Genomic DNA, 17183 nt, shown 5'->3' with positions numbered 1-17183 from the left:
GGAGGCTGCAGTGAGTCGAGGTCACGCCATTGCACTCCAGCCTGGGCAACATTTTCCAGCTACCCTTGCAGACAGATACGACCTAATAACTGAGTTCAGGCCAAGAAACTATATGTTGGAATATTATCTACAACTCCAGGAGCTATCCCTTAAGAAAAAAGACATACTGTTCCCTCCATCCATTTTTCTCCTAACTGCTGGACAGAAGGTGGATGTGACAGCTTGGAGGTAATCAGCCATCCTGGACCAGAAGCAGAAATAGGAAATGGAGGTTATGCATAGCTAAACAAAAATATAGAAGGATCTTAGGTTCCTAACACTTTACCATTCCAGGATTGCTTATCCAAACTTTTAACTGAGAGAGAAATAAACTTGTCTTGTTAAGCAACTGTTGTTGTATACTTTCAGGAGCTTGAGGTTAAGCCTCATCCTACCCAATACTAATGTAAGTATAAAAGTTGGCACCCTACCTGTACACCTTCATTACAATGTTCAGATGTGAGGATAAGTCCTGGCAAGTTACTAGGAAGGTCCAAACGTCTGAAATACCAAACGAGGTTCCAGAAAATGATTGGATGTTGATTGATGAAAGAAGATGTATGAATCACCTGATCACCTTCATTTTCTAGCAAAGATTCAAGTTCTTTACGGAGTACTAGAGGACTCAAGTAGGGCACAGAAACAGGGGGAGGATTGGGTCTTTTTCCTAAAGGATCCTTAAAAAAAATACAAAAAGAAATTAATATTATCTGTTTAAATCTGTATGCTGAAGAGCACTTCTCAATGAGATAATGCCTCTCTATCTATCCTTTTTAAATCAGTTATTTTAGGACCATTGCTACATGCAGGAGAATATGCTAATGAATGAAAACCTAAAAAAGAAAAAAAATGCTTAATCTTAAATACTATTAAGTTAAATCATTACAAAAGAAAACTAATCAACAGACTCTTTAAAACATGTTCTCTATCACATTGAGAGCAATGGTCTGAATGTATTAGGTTTTTTTCAAATTTTGTAAGAAATATTTGCATTTCAGATGCTTTATAGTAATATATGTGTGTAAAAACTGTGTGACATTATCTTCCTCCTACAACTCTAAACTGATGGAGCAATCTTTTGCATTAATATTCTTTGCTGACTTAACTCACTTTTACAACTGATTGCAACAAAAACCGAAGAAATTAAAGAAAGAGCATTTTTATAATTCAAATAAAATAAGAAATGAAAAAAGACCCAACCTAGACTTTGTGAGTTATGCATATTATAATCAGGATAAAATGTTTAAGACTCTCTCATTAACAGTGGGTTCCCCGGTGCCTAGACTGTGGTATCCAAAACCATTTCCCTCTAAAGGGACCCACAGTTTCTTAGAGAAACGGTTGATTCTGGTCTGGGTAAGAAAGTATATAACATAAGCATAAAACATCTTGTTATATAAGAAAGCAAGAAAGCTTTTTAAAAATTACAAAAAAGCTACTAGAGTTATGTCAAAAGGACTAATGAGCTAACTTGTAGAGGCTTCTAGCTGACCAAAGAGAATAATATAAGCATGAACAACGGTAAAAACAGCAATAGATATAAAGATAAATGTTTAAGGCAAGGTAGTGTGTGCCTATAGTTCCAGTTACTAGGGAGGCTGAAGCAAGAGGATCACTTGAGCTCAGGAGTTTAAGAATAGCCTGTGCAACAAAGCGAGATCCCCATCTCTAAAAATTAATTGCTTAATTAAACTTTAATGTTGAAATCAATGAGCTCATAATGATACCCTATTCCCCCAAATTAACTGATGACCTTGGAGAATGACAGGGACTCAACTCGCCATTTTGAAAATTGGTAAATAAAAGCAAAAAACCAAGCATTTAACCTGCCTTTCCACTATAAATTTTATCTTTAGAAAATCTAGCAGAAGACACAGGGAAGTTTCTGTTTATGTATTCCTTATTAAAAGGAAGCAATGACAGAATGAGACCATTATCATTTTATAGCTCCTAATGAATTACTTTAAGGCATTAATAGCTACTAATGTTTATGTCTCCTACTGGGAGAAACATACCACCACTGATGAAATTGTCTTACAAAAATAAACAAGCAAATGAACAATAACACAAAAACCCCAAATCTGATCAAGGTTCTGGACACAAATTTCAACTTTTATCGTTGCAATCAGCAAAATCTGGATTATGGGAAACTACTCTAACCAGTTTTATCAACAACTAAATTGCAAAAGGAAAAAAGAGTCTACAGATTCAAAAAGACTAAAAACCATACAAACCCAAGTACAATACACTGACTTTATTTGATCCTGATTCCTCAAGCTACCAACCCACACATACACACGCACACATATGCTTTTGACATTTTTGAGACAATCAGAAATTTGAACAGACTAAATAACTTGATAATATTATTTGTTTTTTTTTTTTTTTTGTATGATAAAAGCAGTGTGATTATATTTTTCTGAAGTCCTCATCATTCAGGGACACATACTGAAATATTTACTAACAGAATATGTGATGTTTGAAATTTGCTTCAAAATAATCTCAAAAAAAGAGAGAACTGAATGAGAATACACACAAAAGAAGAATGGCCATAAAACTGAAAATAACTGAAACTAGAAGATGGACTCATTATACTGTTCTTTTTGCACATATTTGAAATTCTCTACAATAAAAAGTTATTTGCTTGTGGAAAAATTCTAATCTATCACTTTTCATGTAATTAAAATAAGTCCACTACAGAAGAATTTATAATGTTCTACTATATACTTAGATGTGTATGCAGTATAATTACAATGTTGTTGTTGTTACATACCACAACTTCCTGCAGACTGTTTGGAAGACTAACTGTTGAAATGCCATGAAATGGTCGCTGGGTAAAGTCAATATTCTGCAAGGGGCCTCCAACACTGTGACTTCGAGTCAAAGACACATTTCGCTTTGATAAACTATTAGGCACAGATGAAATTTTCATAGTTTGGACATCTCCACTGGCTCTCTTTATTTCATCACTTAAAAAAATACAGAAGAAATGTTATGTTCATGTTGAAAAAGAGTCTAAATCTGTAGAGCTATTTTCTACAATGGACCTTCAGTCTACTAAATATATCTAAGAAGAATCAGCATCACCTTGTAAGAATTGCATTTCCTTTGAGCATTTTTGTAAAACTGGTCAGAAAAACAGGATGGAGTAGATGGTTCTGGTGAGGGTGGGAAGATGACATATTGTATGTAGATACACAGGTATTATTTTAAAATGACAAAGTACCCATTCAGTTGCTTTACTCAAATATTATTTCATCTTAAACAAAATTACCTAGAAGTATGCTGTATGCAAATAAGTACAGTAAAGACACTGACAAGTATTTAATCTCTACTAGGCCACGATCCACCTAAGGAGAGAGACCCAGTCATATTTACTTTATTTTTAGAGCTTAGCATAATATTTAGCATACAATAGAGTCTCAATAAATGTCTGATTCAATTAGTATTTAAAGGTCAAGTGTACATTTCACAGAAAGAGAACATTTCGCCTCTGGAAAGTGGCAATGACTACCTTAAAGGGGAAATATTTTACTGTTGAGAAGTTCATTTTGTAAAAGACACCTGTAAAATATTAAACTTAGTTCAAAAATGGTTTATCATCAGAGTCATTCATTAGCTGTTTAAACACTATGTGGTAATAATAAGTTAAGATGTACTCTTAAATGCCAGAACTTATGCCTATATGAGTCAGGTTGTCTTTAGAGACAGAATTTTTACAAGGGTACCCCATTTATTACTATATAAAGAGGTCTCTGTACCCTTTGATACCTTGGTTCAACTGCAGAGCCTGTTTCTTCAGTTATGGTCTGGTTATGTTTTGGGAAATCCATAAAGTTGATCAAGTCAGGTTCTGCTAAACTGGATACAGGTTTGTGCTCCAAGGATTCATTTGCCAGTGGAATGCTTCCACTTTGTAAACTGTCACCAGAGGTACTTGGTTTCAGGAAAAAGCTACGTATGGAAAAGGGGGGAAAAAAGAGCCTTTAAAAATCCTCAAGTCTTCTAAAATTCTATCATATTTAGAATCATTTTATTGATAAAGCAGTTATTAATTATATATAATCCAAAAAGAAAACACTGCCTATTTCCAATACACACACAGACCTCTCTCTCTCACATTCCTGCTCTCATTTTCTCTTCCCTTCCTATCCTAAACTTTTCAAATACAAGGTTGAAATGGTCCAATAAATGATATTCCAATTTTTGCGAACCTCTAAAGAAAACTATGAAGGAAGAACGGAAGCAAAATATTTTATTAATTTCCTGAGTTTAAAAAAAAATAAAGAAGAGCTGCAGTAGCAACATTTTAAGATGTATTAACCTATAATTACTTATAATGTCTTTTATCATTTGTAAATCTCCATCTTGTTTCTAGTCATTTCTTCTCTGTTCATTGTTTTATTTACATCTTATCTCTCTCCTTCTCTCTTTCGGTGGACTCAAGGAGGGAAGGGCCTTGCAAGGAACATTTAGAGAATTTTCTGAGGTAATGGTAATGTTTTCTAAGGGTTTAATTTGTATAAATGCATGCATTTATTCTTCAAATGGTATGTTTAAGATTTGTACATTTTGCTGTATATCAATTTATCTCAAAAGAAAAAAACTGTCAATAAATACTGAACTCTAGTTAATGATACGCTATCAGTCTTTGGGGGAGAAATGTATTAATATCTATCTTACCTTCAAATGAATAAAAATTTAAGATAGATTGGTGGAGAAACAGATAGGTGATAGACTAAGTATAGTAAAGTGTAAATTGAAGGACGCAGGGGGATATTGGGTGTTCATTGAAAAAAAACTTTTTAAAATTTGTTGTAAGCTTGAAATTTTCTATAACAACATATTCAGGGGACAGACTTAATAATGCTCCTTTATACCCAATTTGAAAAATATAAAATAAAATGCTTGTCACAATAGCTTAAAAACACAATTAACAAAAAAGTATAGGACTTATGGAGAATAATATAAATCTGTGTTAAAGGACATAAAAGAAGATCTGAAAAAAAATACAGAGGTATGCCCGGTTCATAGATAAGATAATAATTTGGAAAAGTCAATTTTCCCCAAATTAATCTATAAATCTCAAAGAAAACTCTAGTTGGATTTTTTTTTTTTTGAGGAACTCAAACTTATTCTAAGAATTCATAGGAAAGAGCAAGCACGGAGGGAACTCACTCTACTAACCAGATATAACACAAAGACCAAGTGACGAAAACAATATGGCATTAAGAATAACAGCAAGAAAATGCGGAACCAAGTGAGGTATACATGGGAACTGAAATATGATAAAGGTGACACCACATGTCAGTGAGAAAAGGATAAGTTATTTAGGAGATAATATTGGGATAACTGGATTGTTATATGGGGGAAAAATAAAAGCTGGATCTCTACCATCATATATAAAAAGCAGAATAAAGATATATTAAAGACCTAAACATCAAAAGTAAAATATAAGCAAAAATGTTCAAGGATAAAAATTTCAGGTCCTAGGGACAGGGAACAACTTTAAAAACAAGATTCCAAAAGCACAAATTGCAAGGTAAAAAATTAATGGATAATGACATCAAAATTAATGCTTTCAAGTAATTAATATCAGTAATATTCAAGTCAAATCAACAAGAAAAATAAAGATCAATAGAAAAACAGGCAATGAACGGCCGGCCCTGTGGCTGACATCTGTAATCCCAGCACTTTGGGAGGCTGAGGTTGGCGGATCACGAGGTCATGAGATCGAGACCATCCTGGTTAACATGGTAAAACCCAGTCTCTAATAAAAATACAAAAAAATTAGCCAGGCGTGGTGGTAGGTGCCTGTAGTCCCAGCTACTCAGGAGGCTGAGGCAGGAGAATGGCATGAACCCGAGAGGTGGAGCTTGCAGTCAGCCGAGATCGCGCCACTGTACTCGAGACTCGTCTCAAAAAAAAAAAAAGAAAAAAGAAAAATAGGCAATGAACATAAGCAGCCAATTCACAGAAAATGCTAGAATAGGCCAGGTGCAGTGGCTCACGCCTGTAATCCCAGCACTTTGGGAGGCCAAGGTGGGTGGATCACCTAAGGTCAGGAGTTCGAGACCAGCCTGGCTACCATGGCCAAACTCTGTCTCTACTAAAAATACCAAACTTAGCTGGGCATGGTGGTGGGCACTTGTAATCCCAGCTACTTGGGAGCCTGAGGCAGGAGAATTGCTTCAACCTGGGAGGCAGACGTTGTAGTGAGCCGAGATCGTGCCACTGGACTCCAGCCTGGGCGACAAGAGTGAAACTCTGTCTCCAAAAAAAAAAAAAAAAAGGCTAGAATAACAAGTAATGAAGAGAAACTCAAATTTGTCAGTATTGAGACAAATTCAAACAATGCCAAAAGTTAAAAAGTGATAATACCAAATGCTGGTAAGGCTATATAGAAATGAGAATTCTTAGGTACTATTTGTGGGAGTGTAGCCATCTAGGAAGCAATATTTTGTGTTTACTAAAATCATGTATGAAAATGATCTTACTCCAAGGATTATTGTTTTTGTAGAGAAACTACTTCACAAGTTCAAAAGGTGTATGTATTTTGCAGTACACTGCATTACTGCAGTGGTGTTTGTAGTAATGGAGAACTGAAAGCAACTGAAGTAACACTAGAATAATGGATAAGTAGAAAGATATATTAACTTTCTGTAGGAGAAAAGGAATAAACTAGATGTACATATAGTAACTCAGATTTTAAATTGAGTAATAAAAAGATAAATTTAGATATATGACACTTAGCAGTCACTGTCATTGTAGAACGAGGGAATGAGGGTGGGAATAAGGAAAGGAGGATAAATACAAGAGGGCCCTTGCACAGGCCAAAGATGATAGTGTATCAGGAATTAAAGAGTATGATTTGACTTAGCTCCACGCCTGAAGCTAAAAGAAAAAACAGAGAAGAAACACCTCTACAATTAAACGGCGTGATCTCAGCTCACTGCAAACTCCACCTCCCGGATTCAAACCATTCTCCTGCCTCAGCCTCCTGAGTAGCTGGGACTACAGGTATGTGCCATGGTGTCAGGCTAACCTTTTTTGTATTTTTTTGTAGAGATGGGGTTTTGCCATGTTGCCCAGGCTGGTCTCAAACTCCTGACCTCAAGTGATCTGCCTGCCTCGGCCTCTCAAAGTGCTGGGATTACAGGCATGAGCCATCGTGCCCAGCCTAAATGTTTTTTTTTTTTTTTTTTTTTTGAGACAGAGTCTCGCTCTGTCACCCAGGCTGGAGTGCAGTGGTGCAATCTCAGCTCACTGCAACCTCTGCCTCCCAGGTTCAAGCAATTCTTCTGCCTCAGTCTCCCGAGTAGCTGGGACTATAGGCGCATGCCGCCATGCCTGACTACTTTTTTGTATTTTAGTAGAGACAGGGTTTCACCATGTTGCCCAGGCTGGTCTCGAACTCCTGAGCTCAGGCAATCCACCTGCCTCAGCCTCCCAAAGTACTAGGATTACAGGTGTGAGCCACCACACCTGGCAATGTATTTTTTATAAAGCAGCTAAAGGCAGGAAATAAAAAGTTCAATTTGTTCCATAAAATGAACGGAATATTAAGTATAATTCCTTAGATCAACACAGAGTTACCAAACTCTCAATTATTTAATGTATAACTATAGATCAGCTGGTCTCCTTTCTATTGCCTAGAATTTGGTCATTTAACTGCACAGAATACTACTAGGAAGTGCAAGTGACAAGAGAAGAGTTGAAGCCTTTTTTTCCCCTTTGTTTCTTCTAAAATATATACTCACTGCAGCTTCAAACTCCCGGGCTCAAGAGATCCTCCTGTGTCAGCCTTCCTAGTAGCTGCTACCACAGGTGCACACTACCATGCCCAGCTAATTAAAAAAAAATCTTTTGTAGAGACAGGGTCTTGCCATGTTGCCCAAGCTGGTCTTGAACTCCTGACCTCAAGCAATTCTCCCACCTGGTCTCACAAAGTGTTGAGATTACAGCATGAGCCACGGAGTCCGGCTGATAATCCTACTTTAAATAAAATGGTAAAGTAGACTCCCACATTACTAACATTTGCTACTCAAATACTGAAGGTGAAGGACAGACAGGAAGGCAAACCTGGAGCACACCATGAATATTTCGCTCTTCTCCCAGAAGTCATGTTTTTTGAGGGTACTTACTTCTTGAGAGAGCTTTTTAAGACTAACCTTGCAGAACCTCTCAAATCTTTGAATTCTATATTGAGAAGAGGCAAGAAGTTGCTTTTACAGAATGGACAAGCTGTATTCAAATTTGAGTCATCTGCTGTCCATCCAGCCATAATTTCTTCATCATAAACTAAAGTTCCACAAGCTCTACACTGTGAACAACTGGACATCAAAACCTAAAAACAGAAGAATGCAGATACTGAGACCATTTAATAAAAATTAATCTTAACAGGCATTCTCTTGAGATAATGGGATTTCATTTATTCTATTGATCAAATTTGGAATTATTAATAACAGTTCTTTTATTTCACAGGTAAACTATCAGTTCATTGTCTTACATAAGACATCAAGTAAATTCAACAAAATGACTTATTTTATTATACTGTCCACAAGGGTGTCATAGAATCCTGTTAAATGCCATTCTGAAATAAAAATATGCTTACAGCTACTTTATCATGAACTGAATATAGAACTTTTACCTCCATTGCACAATTCTGATAGATGCTAGACATGCTGGTATTTTGAGAAGAACCATGATCTGATTTTTCAAAGTCTTGCCCTTTCATGCCTCTTGGAAATGGAACTTCACCTACAAAGGAATAAACATCATAACACCTTAGGTAGGGAATGTCCTTGTTTTTTGAAAATGCATGCCGAAGTATTTAGGGGGGATGTATCATAAAGTCTGCAACTGTTTTTCAAGTGGCTCAGTATAAAAATGTATGCATACATAGAAAGAGATAAAGTTAACAATAGTTAATTAAATCTAGGTGGAAAATACATAATTGTTCATTATACGATTCTTTCAACTTTTCAGGACATTTGAAATTTTTTTTTTTTTTTTTGAAGACAGAGTCTCACTCTGTTGCCCAGGCTGGAGTGCAATGGTGCAATCTCGGCTCACTGCAACCTCCACCTTCCGGGTTCAAGTGATTCTTCTGCCTCCGCCTCCAAAGTAGCTGGGATTACAGGTGCACGCTGCCACGTTCAGCTAATTTTTTTTGTATTTTAGTAGAGATAGGATTTCACTGTGTTGCCCAGGCTGGTCTCGAACTCCTGAACTCAGGCAATCCACCCACCTCGGCCTCCCAAAGTGCTAGGATTACAGGCATAAGCCACCATTCCTAGCTCGGACATTTGAAGTTGCTATAGTAAAAAGTCAGAGAAAAAGAACAGAATTATAATTTTAAAAAGTAACATGGAGTAAGAAACTTCAATGACACATCCTAGGGATTCTCAAACTCTGGTATACATCTGACTACCCCAGAGAACTGCTTAAAAATACACATTCCCAAGGCCCCATCTCACAAATTCAGTCTCAGAAGTTTTAGCGTTAGGTTTGGACATTTGCATATATTTTGAAACAAATTCCCCAGATTATTCTGATGCATGCCAAAGTTTGAGAACTAATGATATAATCCACCAATATATACAACTAAAAACAAAGGGAGTAGGTGACCACAGCAGTTATAAATCATAGAAGATCAGAATAGATCAAAAGACAGCTACTGTTAAAAACCTCTCAATCATCTCAACAAATGGGGCTTATTGAGTGGGGAGTTACAGGCATCTAAATTAAAATAAGCAAAGGCAGGCCAGGCGCTGTGGCTCTCGCCTGTAATCTCAGCACTTTGGGAGGCTGAGGCAGGCAGACTGCTTGAGATCAGGAGGTCGAGACCAGCCTGGGCAACATGACAAAACCCCATCTCTTAAATTAAAAAAAAAGCAAAAACTATTACAAAGCAAATGAAGAAAGGATAATCCTTCCCCATACCTGTTGGATAATGCAGTTTTCCTACATCTCCACTACTGCTGCTACTGCCAAGACTTGTGTTGCTCTGGGTAAGTTCACTGGGGACCAATCCTGAGAGACTTGTGTTAGGTGATATATTCTCCCCCAAAATATGGTCTTCTAGGCCAGCCGGGAAGCTGTAATCTCTATTAGTTTCCTCCTTTAATTGAAAAAAAAAAAAAAAAAGAATTCCACATACATAAATAATACCTTCTCCACTGAAATATACTCCCTCTACCCTTTTCAGAATTAAACTCTATAATCCTTAAACAAATCATCATCCCCACATTTTTCAAAACCATGAAATCTCCTATTATTTGGAATTTCCCTTCCACACTCCAAGACATTCAAGCCATAAGCAACAACACTTTAAAAATGATCGTGGTGTGCCTCAGGTGTATGTGGGAGGTCTGGGTGTCTCTCAATACTGAATCTTATAAAATAACAGAATTCTAGGGAGCTCACTGTCTCTAATGGAATCAGGAATCCCTGTATGAGTAGGGGTTTTTTGAGTTAGACAGCCAGATTGTGACCTTGTTCGCCACCATTTATTAGATATGTAATCTTACAGAAATTACTAAACTTCTTGAACTTTTAATTATGTAATTTTAAAATATGGATAATATGAGTTGTTTCAAATAAAGCTGCTGTGATAATTTTGGCTGGGAATCTGAATGTTCAGAATAACAAATATCAATATTAGAGCCACGAAACATGAATAAAGTTTCAAACACTGTAGCTCCTAACTACATAAGTGAATGTTGAAGCTTGAGGTAGAAAACATTTCAAAAATCAGGTTTTTTTGCTTTAAAAATGAAAGATTTGTGTGTTCCTTGCCATAAAACCATGTTACACGATTTGTAAAAATTAAATACAGATAAGCAAAACAAGGAATAAAAAACGCTTATGATCAAGTCAGAGATTAAAATCAAAATCTTGATATGTATCTTTCCAGTCATTTAGAACATACATATAAAATCATATAATAAATCTTTACAAATTAGAATATTGTTTTTAACCTGTACTTATGTAATTATTTTAATGTCATTAAATTTTCTAATTATTTAAACCCCTGTGAACTAATCTGTTTTACTGATATACTATTATTTACTAACTCCCCCTGTTGCTTAAACATTCAAAATGCTTCAATCTTATATAAATTACATTGGTAAAATTCCTCTATTTTTACATACACCTCTAATTACTTCCTTAAACTGTGGATGAAAGTTAAAAACATTTTATAGACTTTTAATGTATTCCTTAATTTGTAAATATTTATTAGGTATATCCTATTTGCCTTTTGCCAGGTACTGCTTACTGGTGCCAGGGCTGTAACAATGAAAAGACAAGACAAGATCCACAGTGACTTGGAATTTAGAGTGTCATATATTCCAAGTCCAAATATCCCTGTGGAATGTACTTCTGTTTTTAACAGTTAGATAATTTTTTGGGGGGTAGGGGAGATAGGGTCTCTGTCACCCAGGCTGGAGTGCAGTGGTGTGATCTCGGCTCACCGCAACCTCTGCCTCCCGGGCTCAAGCTATCCTCCCACCTCACCTTCCAGAGTACCTGGGACTACAGGTACATGCCACCACGCCCAGCTAATTTTTTTGTATAGATGGGGTTTCGCCATGTTGCCCAGGCTAGTCTCAAACTCCTGGGCTCCAGCAAATGCTCACCTCGACCTCTGAAAGTGCTGGGATTACAGACATGAGTCCTCATAACCAACCTCAACAAAATTTCAAAAATAAAACAAAGGCCAGGTGCAGTGGCTCATGGCTGGAATCCCAGCACTTTGGGAGACCTAGGAACACTTGAGCCCAGGAGTTCAAGACCAGCCTGGGCAACATAGCAAGACCGTATCTCTACAAAAAATAAAAAATTAGCAGTCATGGTGGTGCACGTCTGTAGTCCTAGCAATCAGGAGGCTGAGGCAGGAGGATTGCTTGAGCCCAGGGAGTCGAGGCTACAGTAAGCCATGATTGTGCCACTGTATTCCAGTTTGGGTAACACAGCAAGCCCCTGTCTCAAAAAATAAAATAAAATGATACACTATTTTTTTTTCTTTTTTATTATAATGCCAGATTAAGACACTTTGGAAGCTATTTTATTTTGCCTTCCCTTGACTGACCTTGTAAGCTCTTTAAATACGAAATAGCTAATTTATAATGTTCAACACTATACTTTCAATTATTATTTTGTCTATAAGATATTCCTTCAAATGGTATAAAACTCTTACATGTCTAATTTCTTTTTTCTTTTCTTTTTTTTTTTTTTGAGACAGAGTCTCACTCTGTCGCCCAGGCTGGAGTGCAGTGGCGTAATCTCGGTTCACTGCAACTTCCGCCTCCCGGGTTCACACCATTCTCCTGCCTCAGCCTCCTGAGTAGCTGGGACTACAGGCACCCACCACCATGCTCGGCTAATTTTTTATATTTTCGGTAGAGACAGAGTTTCACTGTGTTAGCCAGGATGGTCTCGATCTCCAGACCTCGTGATCTACCCGCCTCGGCCTCCCAAAGTGCTGGGATTACAGGCGTGAGCCACCGCACCCAGTTTATATGTCTAACGTCTTTTCCCATGTCTCTAATTCCGATTTAGACCTTTAACAATCTGAAATTGATTATATTATCTTGAAAGTGCACGATGCTTTAAGCTTCCATACCATTTCACATTATTCTTTTAGATATACTCTTCTGACACTCTTCTTACAGCTTTAACCTCAAATGTCAAATTTATCCTTCAAATCCTAACTTAAATATCACCTGCTTTGCTTTTTTTCCGGATAGCCCCCAACCTGAACCTCTTTTCATATATTGCTCTTTGGTATCTTCTCCTGAGATATTGCTTCTAAGGTAAGAGCATGGATTCTAGATCCAATCTCTCTGACTTCAAATCATAGTTCTACTATTCCCTAGTTAGCCTCTCTGAGTTTCAAGTATCATCTAAAAAATCAGGATAACAACAGTACCACCCTCACGGGGTTGCTATGAAAATTAAATACATATGTTTGTATATATTAATATATAAAAGCAGACATATAACTTATAACAGTACCTAGGACATACTGTTAAATAATGAGAGCAAACATTGTAGATATCTTCCTTATCTACTAAAGTCCTCAAATACTATACAATTATTTGCATACAAGGTGAAATTTCAACTTTTTTCTGTAAAACAAGCAAAACTTACCCACTTTCATTTTTACCAAAAGATCTAATGATTAACTCTATGTGTATAATGTTTTTTAAAGACAATTATTTTTGCCATGTAGTATGAAATCTATGGATTAAGCTTCAGCTTGACTTTATATGTATTAAGGAGATTACATAGGTAAAAATTATTTTAAAAGCGAATGCTACACAAATATAATATGGTATTTTTATTAACTTCAAACACTAATCATTAGAGCTTTCAAAGAAATAAATCATGTTTTAGTTTAGACTAGTCTATGGAATTATAAAATGGTCCTGATATTCTATTTCTACATTATTAACTTCCTTACATATATGGTTCAAGTTACTTCAAGAAAGAAAACAAATATGCATAGTTTTTAAATATGAAAACCAAAGTTACCAGCACTCTCTTAATAATCCTTCATATATTTTTAAAAAGATATACAAACATTCCAATATCAGATAGACTACACAAAATATAAAAACCAAAGTTACCAGAAATCAGCCAGGCATGTTGGCTCATGCCTGTAACTCCAGCACTTTGGGAGGCTGATACAGGTGGATCACCTGAGGTCAGGAGTTCAAGACCAGCCTGGCCAACATGGTGAAACCTCATCTCTACTAAAAGTACAAAAATTAGCTGGGCATGGTGGCACATCCCTATAGTCCCAGCTACTTAGGAGGGTGAGGCAAGAGAATCACTCAAACCCGGGAGGCAGAGGTTGCAGACAGCCAAGATCATGCCACTGCACTCCAGCCTGGGCACAGAAATCTCTTAACAATAATATATCTATTTCTAGAAAGATACTATCAACATTCCAACAGCAGACAGACTACACACATAAAGCTTTCTTACCTCATCATCAGAGTAGCTGTAGGCAGATGCAACAGCTACCCACATCTTACTGGCTACAGTCGCTGCTTGTTTCATACCAGATTTTAGGACATCTATCTTGGGCCCTGAGAGTATATTATCCAGCTTTAGTCCTGACAAAGAATTTACTACAGAACCCAACGAGCCATGTGGCGAAGAACGTATCAGCGCTGACAAAGAAGTTGAACGTTCTTTATGAGTTCGAGAGGGGGTTTGCTGCTTGAAACGCCCAGTAAAAGTTTTAGACCTGGACACTGCAGGCGAGCTTTTCTCACTTTCAGGATTTTCCTGTGCTGGTGAACCATGATCTAAAGGTAGGCTTGATCTCCTCTCTAGAGCATGAATAAATGCAGTAGTCATGCCAGACTCTCTGTTTTCCTCTCCATGTAATTCCATACTAGAAGATTTACTACCTAGGGGACTTTTGAGGTTCATATAGCTTTCTATTTCATCAGCCAGATTACGCGCAATAACTGGAGAAAACAACTTATCTTCAGAATCAAGAGTTTCTCCCCCTGAACACTCAGTGGCTAAAAGAGACAAAGGATCTAGTCCAGTTTCAACATCTTTCCTCTCAACCTCCTTAGCAATACCATATAAACTACTTCTCTTATTCCTCAGAGCTTTGGATCCTGTTTTCAAGTCTCTGGACTGATTACTGTTACTATCACTTAGTAGACTCTCATATGTATCCACTGTTGCAGTAGTTTTAGGTATATCATCAGTCACAGGCTCAAGGAGTTCTTGGCTTTCCTCAACCATCTCTGGCACTGGAGATGATATGTGCTCAGGATTCCAAGTACTTTCAGACACACAAGTCCTACTATCAGGTAGGTGACAGCTAACATTCTCAAAGGTATGGGTTCTTGCGACATGAAGTGGAGAAGTCTTAGGACATGTCAATGCTGCTGTGAGAATCTTAGCATCTGCTCCCATCATGATAGCCATTTCACTTGAATTAGAATCCAAACTACTCTTCTTAAGCAACATTCCTGCTCGACTTTCAGAACTAAAACTACAACTCCTCTCAGGAAAATGCTTTTGTCTTTTTTCTCCTCTATCACCATTCTTCTTGAGATTAGTAGCTTCGCCAAAGACTGCATCTTCAACTGGATCTTGAGTAGAAACCAGCACATTTGATATACTACCTAAAAGGGAAAGTAAAGTATTAACGATGAATCTATTTTTCCAAGTTAACTTTTATTAAAATGTTTATTGTTTTCCTGATTATGAATGTGACATACACTCAGAATAAAAGAACCAGAAAATTTAAAGGCCATAAAGAAGGTATTTTAAAAAAGTGCTCTGGAAGAGCTATTTAAACCTGCCTCCTAGAGATAACATTTTAATGTATAACTTGTCTTTCATCCTGTATGTATACAAACACCCATTTATAAAAACAAATCATGCAACATATGATAGGTGGATATACCTGTGTTGTTCACTAAAATACAAAAAAAGAATCTCTTCCATCTTAGTTTGTATCCAATTCAACAAATATTTGCCAGGAATCTACTCTGCAAAAAGCAAATTTGTAATCGCAGAGGAACTGTATATTTGCTATATTCAAAGTCTTACTGCTGTAAAGTAAAAGAATCCAGAATGGAATGCCTAGCACCGAAAAATTCTAAGAAGGCTGATAAAACCTGAGTGGTTAAAAAATTACTCAGAAATATCCATTTCTTCAACAAATATCTAAAGGTCTAGTAGTATCCACCATATGAGGTGCTAGGAATACAAAGGCAAATAAAACAGATATAATCCCAGCCTTCACAGAAGTCAGTCTTATTTGATAAGGTAGAGAAAAAATATGCTAATGGCCACAGCAGCTTCCCCCAGCTTTGGAAGAAGAAAGCAGTCTTTTACCCTTTGCTACCATGCAATTTGTTTCACTCCAAAACCAAAAGCTATTATTTCCTATTTGAATCATTATTAGAACTTAAGCCTTCCTGTTACAGACTGAAGGCTTGTGTCCCTCAAAATCCACATGTTGAAATCCTGACCCCCCGTGTGATGGTATTAGGAGGCAGGGCCTTTGAAAGATCATTTGATTATGAAAACGGAACCCTGATGAATGGGAGTAGAGCCCTTAGAGAAGGAGAGCTCTCTCTTCTCTGTTGTACAAGGATACAGTAAGTTAGCAGTCTGCAACCTGGAAGAGGGCCCTCTGCAGAACTCACCATGCTAACACCCTAATCCTGGACTTTCCAGACCCTAGAACCGTAAGAAATAAATTTCTTTCTTTTCTTTTCTTTTCTTTTTTTTTTTTTTTTTTTTTTAAGTTAGAGTTAGGCTGGGCACGGTGGCTCACACCTGTAAACCCAGCACTTTGGGAGGCTGAAGCAGGTGGATCACCTGAGCTCAGGAGCTTGAGACCAGCCTGGGCAACATGGAGAAACCCTGTCTCCAGAAAAAAAATACAAAAATTAGCCACACGTGGTGGCGCTTGCCTTTAGTCCCAGCTACTTGGAGGACTGAGGCGGAAGAATCCTCGATTGCTTGAGCCCAGGAAGCTGAGGCTGCAGTGAGCCACGACTGCGCCACTACACTCCAGCCTAGGTGACAAAGTGAGAGTCTGTCTCAAAAACAAACAAATAAGGTTAGGGCCTTACTCTGTCACCTAAGCTGGAGTATAGCGGTGCAATCATGGCTCACTGCAGCCTCAATCTCGTGGCCTCAAGCGATCTTCCCTCCAGCCTGCCAAATTGCTGGGATTACAGGCATAAGCCGCTGAGCCTGGCAGAAATAAATTTCTGTTGTTTATAAGCCATCCAGTCTATGGAATTGTATAGCAGCCTGAACTATTCATATTTAGGATTCTCATTTGTTTTTCTTTTCCTTTGTTTTCTTTTTTATCCATTGCTTTTTACTGTAGTCACATCATTTGTTTTGTTAAAAAGCATAAAAATATCTGGGAGCTTCAAGGAAAAAAGCTGTCTTAGATAAGATCTTCCTTTTAAACTTCAAGATTGATTTCAAGGTTCTTTTTAATCTTTCAAGTTAGTACTAATAATCATAATTATATAAATTAATCAGAATAAGCATTTAGAGATACTCTTTTAAGCCTTAATGGGAATTAAACTAGCCTATTTTACAACTCAAAATATGTACCTGCTTTGAAAGCTGTTCCC

General features: G+C 37.1%; 1 protein-coding gene across 3 annotated transcripts in view; it reads right to left on the bottom strand.

Annotated features, from left to right (window-relative positions):
• DENND4C (DENN domain containing 4C) overlaps positions 1-17183 on the bottom strand; it is a 138132-nt gene that overhangs the window by 15633 nt on the left and 105316 nt on the right. For all 3 annotated transcript variants that reach the window (XM_030919307.1, XM_010365711.2, XM_030919308.1), the window contains 7 exons: positions 14035-15200; positions 9985-10162; positions 8690-8799; positions 8211-8386; positions 3811-3993; positions 2813-3008; positions 471-716 (listed from right to left, as the gene is read on the bottom strand). In XM_030919307.1, coding sequence (XP_030775167.1) covers positions 471-716; positions 2813-3008; positions 3811-3993; positions 8211-8386; positions 8690-8799; positions 9985-10162; positions 14035-15200 — 2255 coding nt within the window. The remainder of the gene's footprint in view (positions 1-470; positions 717-2812; positions 3009-3810; positions 3994-8210; positions 8387-8689; positions 8800-9984; positions 10163-14034; positions 15201-17183) is intronic.

The sequence above is a fragment of the Rhinopithecus roxellana genome, chromosome 16 (assembly GCF_007565055.1).
Source record: "Rhinopithecus roxellana isolate Shanxi Qingling chromosome 16, ASM756505v1, whole genome shotgun sequence".
NCBI lineage: Eukaryota > Metazoa > Chordata > Mammalia > Primates > Cercopithecidae > Rhinopithecus > Rhinopithecus roxellana.
This window is presented reverse-complemented; position numbering and strand designations above follow the sequence as displayed.